The 9,642-nt window shown below is 38.7% G+C and overlaps 1 protein-coding gene across 6 annotated transcripts in view; it reads left to right on the plus strand.

Moving 5' to 3' along the window:
- Positions 1-5,267, plus strand: part of letm1 (leucine zipper-EF-hand containing transmembrane protein 1) — a 28,248-nt gene extending 22,981 nt beyond the window's left edge. For all 6 annotated transcript variants that reach the window (XM_079528942.1, XM_079528944.1, XM_079528945.1 and 3 more), the window contains one exon: positions 964-5,267. In XM_079528942.1, coding sequence (XP_079385068.1) covers positions 964-1,116 — 153 coding nt within the window. In that variant the 3' untranslated portion in view covers positions 1,117-5,267. The remainder of the gene's footprint in view (positions 1-963) is intronic.
- Positions 5,268-9,642: the final 4,375 nt, after the last annotated feature.

Consider the following 9,642-nt stretch of genomic DNA (forward strand, 5'->3'; position numbering starts at 1 on the left):
CCCCAAATGTTGTTATGGCCGATTTCTGCAAAACAAGAAATCAAGACGGAACATGTCAGATCTTTCATATTCCATTCTCATTGGCTAAGATTGGCTTCCAAAGTTAGCAGCAGTGGTCCATTTTGAACAAAATGCTTCATATCATGAAGACAGTGTTCAGATTGCAGTGAAACATTGCTGGCCCACAATAAGATACCTGCCCTGGTGGAGACCTATGCTCTGCAGAGCACATTTTTCTAGTTTCTTATCATGGATGTACATTACAATCAATGAAATATAAACTTAAAGTGCTAATGCAGTTCCAACCTCAACCAGTCCCTAGCATCTCTGCCAGACTGAGAATGAGTAAGGAAGGAAGGAAGGAAAAGAGAAAAAGCAACGCCCACCAACAAATCGTTGCAGACTCAGGAAAAACAAGATGACAATAAGAAGGAAGAGTCACACATAGACTGCATCCAGACAGTGGATTCACAAAGATGCCAAATGCTGCGAGCAGCAGGCATCTCTTCCTGGTTTTTAAACAACTGGTGGATGGAAATTAAGCTCCACCCACGCTGCAACTTGCAGCGTCGGTCAGAAAACTGGAAACGCGCGTGAGCTTCATTTTCCATCCACCAGCTGTCTAAAAATCTGGAAGAGACTCCTGCTGCTCACGGCATTTGTCATCTTCGTGAATCTACTGTGACTGTCTGGATGCGGCCATCAAGTGCCACATTCACCACTGATTCGAACGATCCTCCCAACTGGCAGCGACAAAGACATTGATATATACAACACTAATATCTAAGGATCATTATCAATAAGGACATTGGCCTGTTGCACTTCAAGGCTTTAATTTAGATAATGCTTAAGGTGAAAGGGCTTTTTTGCAGAGCTCCTGCTTTAGGTTTGTGGCATGGACCACTAAGACCCTGAGATTAGACTAATTGATTGCTAATTTGACATTCCCTCCATCCTATCCAGGTAGTGGAACTGATCGACAAGGAAGATATAGACATCTCTACCAACCAGGTGGCCGACATCATGGCAATGCTGCAGAAGGAAGAGAAGCTGATTGAGAAGGAGAAGGCCAAAGAGAAGGCTGAGAAGGAGCAGGCAGCTAAATTGAACCGCTAACTTCTATTTCAGTTCCACAAATAGGTGGGCCCTCGTTTAAGTGAGACTCTTTGAGATGTAACCCGAATCCTCGAAAGCTCTGGACACCCGACCACACAACAAAATCGTGGAGTCGAGGTAATGTCATGAGGTAAAGGCTACCTTCTTGAGATATTGTTATATTATAATTTGGGCTCTAACAATTTTATTTTGACAAAGAAAAACAAAAAAGGCGAATTACCTTATCAAAGGTATCCCTTTCCAAGATTTAGAAGTAAATGTACGCACAACTTTAAGAAGGGAATTTCAATTGCCACTTTATTTAACTCTTTTGGACTAATTATATATACGAAATTATATTGATTTAGATGTGATTTGATTTATTCATACACAAGTGTGAAAGTTTAGAGCTCCCAGCGAACTAAAAGGAATCTGGAGAAATTACAAAAAATTTAGTCAAATAAATAAACAACTCTGATATTTAGGATTGAGGTGACCCATCTCTCCTTTCATTTCACTCATGCAGCCATTTCATGAAAGTAACGCACACAAAATAATCCACTTTCATCAGCGTCATTCCACTCAGTTTGTTATCCTTATTAATATTCATTTCCGCTTTTGATTTTATTTGGTTTATATTGCATGTTTTTATACAAGCTCCTCATATTCACATGTAGTGAAAGTGCTATTTATTGTTCACATCTGAATGTAAGACGGTCTTAGCAAGTGTGCTGCTGGAGGCTTACGGTGTTGGTTGTAATCATTCTAACCAAAGACATATTTAGGCGTAGATTGAATATTCAAATCCCTCAACTAGTTAATAATATTATATTATATAATTTATTTGCAAAGTCCTTATATTCATATAAAGAAAGAATCGCTACTTCAAGTTTCTAAGACATACAGGGTCTAGTCTAAAGATGTTTAACATTGTTAAATTTGTCATTGTGAAACAATTCTCCCTGCTGTATTCCTATACCATCAGCACCGTTCTCTCTTGAAACCCGAAGGTTTAATGGTGGCACATCTGGTTATGTGGAGACTTTGACTTAAAATATTTACATTTAAAAACCAATGATGACTGACATTATTTTTCTCTGAAATTAAGATCATTAGCAGAGTGAGAAATACCAACCATAAGACAAACAATGGTGAATGTATTGGTTTGAGTGTTATATTAGTCCTCTGCCAGTGTCTTTTATACTGCTATTCCATTAGTCTTCTTGGTTGGTAGGATAGTGAAAATTGCAGATGAATTTGTTAGACTGTGGCATATAGACAAAACAGTTAGCGTATTACCCTAATGATTTTGGACCATTTGTGCTTGTATATGTCGAACATGAAGAGTACAGTAACCTTGCTCCCTGATTATATTATGAAAAGTGGCCTTGTCTTGACCATGGATTATACAATCCATAAATTAAACTAGCAGAAATGTAGTGTACTGTAGCTATATTGTGTGTTTTGTATTATGAGACTCCTTGCACTTTGATTGCGGAAGTTTATTGGTTGTTAATTGGGGTTGGATTAATAGCTCAAACACCCTGTCAATGTATGACTCTGGCCGGCAGTTTGTTAAACTGTTTGTTTTTTGCAGAATCCTCCTTTTATTTCTGTCCTGTATAAAGTGGTACTTGAGATAATGTTGAGTGGACACTTAGCGTTCTCTTTGCCTACTGTACCTGGAATACACAGTAACTTGTTAAAATGATTTTCAGGAAGTGTCCTCGTTGAAATCCGATAGACTGTAATGATTATCAGACCCTTGTCAAATGCACATGTCAACCGGGGTGGGGGATATGCATATCTGCAAATGCACAACGACAAAGTGGCACTCTAGATAACATGGAGTGGACACACTCTATTCACTCTTTGCTCTGGAATGCACTGTCATCCGTTAAAATGATTAAGGAGTCTTGTCTGTTCTCTACCAGCAACAGTACCCAGGTCGGTCAGACAGACACGGCTCTCTCTCCCTTTGACAGGACCAAGGGGCTCTGCTTGGCCTGGCCCCAGTCATAGTGATAGGCGGCAGGGTAAACAGTCAGCCCATACATGGGCCACAGCCAGCCACACTGGAGGCCTCTGTTTAGGTTAGGAGTTCTCTGTCAGTACGTGGCACCGCTCTCAGCCGCATTAATCATCGCCCCCGTGTAAACATGTCGTTATGTGTGGAGAGGAACGTCGCGACAACCCCTCTCTCCCCCTTGGCACACACGCACACGTGTACACACAGACACGCACACAAACACGCAAAAACTTTCACTTGCTGTCTTTCTCTCACACACATACACAATGTTTCCACCATGGTAGTAAGTGAGAGAAAGTGGTGTGTGTGCGTTTCAGATACCTGACAGGTTTGTTCTGGGAGGGGGGGGGGGGGGGGGGGGGGTTAGATTGGTAGCAGAGTGCCACTGCTCATGGACATGACGGGGTCAAGGGTAGGATAAGGCAGGGTGTCGTTGGGAATATATATCAGTACTCCCAGTAAATGTTTGGCAATTGTAATTTCATACCCACAAAACATTAGATGAGCTGTTTTGATGCCCTTCGTTTTGTTTCTCTATTGATAACAGAAAGGAGTTGGGCACTGGTAAAGGCCAATTTCATACCAGTAAAATACTCATTTGGTACCAATAAAGGCAAAATGTATGTATTTTCAAGAAAGTCTCACTCTACACATTGAAGACTTGTCTGACCAAGTATAAATTGGCCCCAAGTATTGCTTTCTGATACTCAGCCCTAGTCCTGTAAAACACACCCTAGTATGTGTTTATTGGCAGCACATAATCATGTCACGTGCTAAAAAAGAAATAAAAGACTACAGTAACTGCTCCAGCACACATAATCATATATTTATCAAGGCATAACAAAAGCCCAACAACAGGCCTCGAAAGCATTGCATCAGAGCCACTTCATTGGTCACACTGTAGAGTGTTACACACAGGTCACGGCTGGCGGCTCGTTAACAGGGTTTTACTTTCTTCTTGCTGCTAATCTGTATCTGCTAATCTTGATGTTGAGGAGGTAGATGGAAATGGAGGGTAGTTTTATAGACAAAGGCATTCTGACAGTGGTCTTATGTTGGGCAATTCTTTGCTGGTGTTGCTTTTTAAAACTCAGCTCAGCAAGGAACACAATAAAGCCTGAAAAATCTTACCGCCTCAATGTATTCACAACCGACTGTCAAGGATGACCAATGATCACAGCGAAAATGCACTATATATATTTTTTTTAGTATCATTTGTGATGAGTTGCTTCTTTAATGTGTGGATTTGGGGTACCTCTCGTTTGGAGTTGTTGGTTGGCAAGGACCTGAAAAAGGTGCATTATGCACTACCATGCAAGCCGTCCTCTGATGTTGAGAAGAGTTGTGTACGTTGTAGAGGTATTAATATGTAAAGCAATAATATGTCTTTCATTTTATACCTTAAAAGGTTTTGAAGCTATTTTTATTTAAAGCAGAACAATGTGTACAGCAATAGCCTTAGAGATGATACTTTTTTGTAGATTATTCAAATTTAGGTTGTACATGGAAGCGTGCGTGCGTGCGTGAGTGTGTGAGTGATTGGTCCATATTGAGCAGCAATGGAGCTCAGCTCATCATCAGGGAGATCATGGTGCAGGACTCTTATTCGTACTCTTACTCGTAGAGACCTAAAAACATAGCTCAGAATGATCGTGCACTGTACTAGTACAGTATACTGTATATCTATTGTGTGTATCTGAAGACACCAAATACCGGTGCGACTGACAGTTTGAAACAGACCAGATTTTGAAAAACGTTGCAGTATATTCTCTTCATAACTTGACTAAATTGTCTATTTATGATATAATATTCCTTAAATACTGGTTATATCAGCCACTGATCAATGCAAGCTACTACTGCAGAGACTACTGAAGATTGTTGTTTTTCTTTTCTTTTTTCTTTTTTTTGCAAACATAATGAAAGTCATGTTATTTATTTATTAAATCATGTTTCACAAGTTGATATTTTTTAAACTGGAACAGTAAATGATCAAATGATGAGGTAGTTGATTTGGTTTTAGTTTTAAATGATATCTAAATCGAAAAAGTTATTTTTTTTTTGTATTGTTGATGAAAAAATACATTCTGGATATTTAAAGAAGTGGCACATTAAACGTTGAATAAATGGATCCTTGAGTAATTGAGTGTACTGTACCTTGTTATTTAGTTTTTTGTGTTCTTTTCTGCCATGCATGTCCCACCCAATCACTCAATGCTTCTTTTCCCCACAACTATTTACTTAATTTATTTCATACCAAACTTTAATTCAACCTCCATCTTCTATCATCTGTCATCCAAAAGCTCTTCTTTTTTTATACACACCAACAACCATTATTTGTCATCCCTAGACCATCATTCCTCTGGCCTTACCAGGCATACCACACTCGTTGCAGCTCCCCACAAAACCTCTGAACTTCACCACGGGAATGCGACCATACAAATATTTTTCCAGTGACAATTTTAACTGTGCGTAAGCCGTACATGCACAGGATGCAGGCTGGTTTCACACGGGCACAAGAGGTATGCTTTTCAACTGCCCTGTGGCAGTTCCAACTGGGTTTGACTGCGAACTTTCAACACTTTATATTCCAATGGTGTCTGCAGTACTTGAAGTTCTTATTGATTGAAATGCACAGTGTTAAATTACAGACGTAAATTCAAGTCGGCTTTCATCCAACACCTGACTGAGCTCTTTAAGTGTGCAAATTATACTTTGTACTGATCTGATTGTTCTCATGGCTATCTCGTCAAGCCTGTGTGGCACATGTCTGATTCTGAAGCACAGAGGGAATACTAGAATGGAGCACATCTCTGCCAGGCAAACCATATGGAATATCAAAACCCTGTTTGCTGGTGATTCAACATTACTCCCAAGAATATTTGTAACAAACGGTGACATTTGTGGCACCCCCTATGGGTCTAGGTGAAATTGCTTTTGGCTATGTTGATGGAGGCCCTTCAAAATGTGATTTAATTCAGATATGAGAGTTGTTACGGGAAGTCGGAAATTCTCTCACAAAACGGTTTCAAAATGACCCAGTCCACAGCAACGGTGTGTGTAAGCCTTTTAAAAAGCCTTGAAGCAAATTGAATCTCAGGAAGTATGAAGCTATCTGCTTCAGGGTAGTTTGGGTTTTGAGATGCAGTATTATGATCGACCGACCGAAAAGAAATGCCTTCAAATACTTTTGATTGAGTAGTTTTGTTTTATGCATTGGTATCATGAATGAAACCAAAGCTATTAACATAAATTAATCACTTAATAAGAGAGGGAGGGGGACGGAGGAAGAATTATTAATTGTTATATATTATATACATTTTTTATGTGCATTCAAATGTGAATGAAAAATGTTACAATGCACTGTAAAATTAACCACTGATAATCAATGAATTATGAGTTTGTATATATATATATATATATATATATATATGGCACTTTCAAAAAGTGGAAAGAGTAGTTAAGCACTGGTGTAAAAGCAATTATTTTGGGACCCATCAGAAACAAAAGTAAAATGTTGGGCCCCAGCCATAGTTTTATTAACTCTGTTGTCTGTAAATGTTACTGAATGTATACGTATTTTTTATTATTCCGTTTTGAGGTTTATATTCTTTTTCCATTTTAGTCTCAGCTAAAAGTGGATGGTCTGATGATCACTCCTGTAAGGGGAACAATTATTTTGCTTTTGAGTAGTTATTCATTGAGATGGGATTGCATGCAAATGTATCAATTAACATGATTTATCAATGTATTTTTTACTACAGTAACCTAAGTCTTCTGACCTTGCTCTCATAATATTGTTGATGTGATCGTACAAAGTGTATAACACTACTGATATTGTTTATTCTGGTCTCTTGACTGCTTCTGTGTCTCTATCTGTCGTCTGATAGAAGCACAGGCCAATCAATTCATCAGATATTGTATGTGAGCCAACTAACTCACCTCAAAGGCAGTTGATAAAAGCAAATAAGCAAGGGCATGTGCATTGCGTGCGCAAACTAATTTAGTGTTGGACCTTTGATTACATCACAAATGACTTCTAAGGTACATTGTGTGCTGTTGTCCATAGTTTCAGCTAAAATGGTTGTCACATAGTTATTGTGTAGCAGGTGCTTCCATGCGGATGTACTGTAGGTTTTAAATCTGCACGCATAAAGCTGGGAGGCGGTTTCCCACAATCCCTCAAGAATTGTTTTTCCTGTTCCCTCTGTGATTTTATGTCACAGGGCTGCTTTGAGGATCATTTTAGTTTTGGCACTACATCTGTCTTGACAATTTATTTTTGGTGCGTTTACTGCAGTGCTAAAAACATTCTTCTATTCCTGGTATGTGCAGTAAACACATTCTTTCTAAAAAACGATGGTTACATTTTTTGTGAGGGGTGAGAATACATAGAAATTAAGATAAATTATGCTGTTATTTTATGGTAAAATGTTATGTATAACGGGTGGTCATGCATCATGGCTGAATGAATACAGATGAATCACTGAGATCAGTCGAACACTGGTTTGTATTCACTGAGGGTAAAGATGCTTGTGTAGAAGCTTATTATGTAGACGGTTTGAACTTTACAAATTAAGCTAGAATTTCCCTGCAGTTGGAGTCGGACCACACCAATGCTACGTTCGTGTGGAATGAGTAACTCTCATGTGAAGGTCTTGTGTACACGTCCCCACCCTAAAATTCCCCCAGGAATTAACTGGAAAGAATCTGTTCCTTTGCAGATAAATAGTTGTTTATAGTTCTATCCATTCATGAGGTGAGGATAATTTAGGATCTTTGTTTTGTTTCCATGATTGTGTGAATTTTGATTTCTCCTTCAACTCACCTTCAGCTTTTTCCAGACTGTAATACAAAGTTTTAGCATGATTTTCATTTTAAGTTGAGTCAACTTCCATGATAGGCTTTAGGGATCATACCTGCAGCTATGCCTAACCATTGTTCTTTCATTTCACCAATGACAGATGAATGTTTAGTCTCATTGAACAGGGTTTCTTTCCTGCACTGTATGTACAGTATAACATCTTTGTATGGTCATGAAAAGGCTGGAAAGACTGTAAAAGTATTACCGGTAACCCTGATGCACACAGGACTACACTTTCATTGAAGGCCAATCAATGATCATCCTTTCATATATTGTGATAATTATGAAGAATAATTTACATTTATTAGCCTACCTCATCTCGTCTCATCTCATCTCGAGTGGGCAATTATAATTTATTTGAACCCACCAGCCAAAGTATTGTTGGTACTGAATTGCATCAGCTTTATGTTGAAAGCTATAATCAAGTCATAAACTTTGGACTTGATTATGGAACTTTGGAACCACGGGAAGCATTTATTGCATTTTGCAATATTCTCAGTCAGCTACTGAACACCCAGGCTTAAGTTTCTGCTAGATTGTATAAATATCACAGTTGGAATTGCTTTACTCCAAGTAAAGCAACCATTAACCACATGAACCATAGTTAGTGTCCCTATTCTGGATTATTCAGTGGAAACATGCAAACATTCGGTGAAGATTGCAGCTCTACAAGTTCACAACGTGCTGCATTTAGTGGATCTTTGTGGAGCTTGTTGATCTGCTATTTGACATGCAACAAAGTGTATACGGTTTAAGTGGTTAAAAACATAAGGGAGCAGAACGTATTGACACACAAAGTAATATGAGAACACGATGACAACGAGTGGAACAGTATTCTAGAAATAAACTACATATCACAATGTCCAATGTCGGTTCTTAAACTGCCCAGCACTTCATTTAGGCTGATGGCTGGTGCTACAATAATTCCTTACCTTAAACATGATGCTGTTTCTGTGCTTGTCTCTTAATTGTACTGTAAACTGCTCTCAGCTTCTAGTGGAAGACATCATAGACAGAGATTCTTATGGAATTGCGTGACCATGCTGATGCTCATAACGCTTGCAATAAATATATCCTCTATCGTTTTCTCTTGCTTCTATTTTTGAGTTGTGCTTGGATTGCTCCTTCGTGCTACAGTACATGTACTTTATCTGTTGACATTATGGTAGGCTATATCTTAGCTTTTATATGGATAATGGAGAAGTTATGTCATGTTCTTTGTACAGTTACAGGAATGTAACTTTGGTACCTATAAGTACCTTGTACTCCCTATGGCTTTAACCACTTCAACCCTAGATGTATGCCAGGTGGGTAGACCAGTGAAACCAACATACTACTGTTGGCAACTGAACACAGTGAACAGTGGATTGTGGTGTGATCTCTAGAGTTTTAAGTGCCTTCCTTGCTCTCGAAGTAGTTCAGTAGTATCGCCTACTTTACCACTAGGTGGCAGTATGACACAGGCTTGCAATGCTGCAGCCTCCCACTGTCCAACAGTGAGTGACTACTACTTTATGTCACTTATGAGCAAACTTGCATGAAATGTTAGTGGTAACTATTTTGTGTTCCAATATGTGTTTTATTCACATTGTCAGATAATTGAATCACAGAAGTAATACATTATATATGTCATCACCTCTGCGAATGTCTAAACTTT

The sequence above is a fragment of the Electrona antarctica genome, assembly GCF_951216825.1.
Source record: "Electrona antarctica genome assembly, chromosome: 18".
NCBI classification, from domain to species: domain Eukaryota; kingdom Metazoa; phylum Chordata; class Actinopteri; order Myctophiformes; family Myctophidae; genus Electrona; species Electrona antarctica.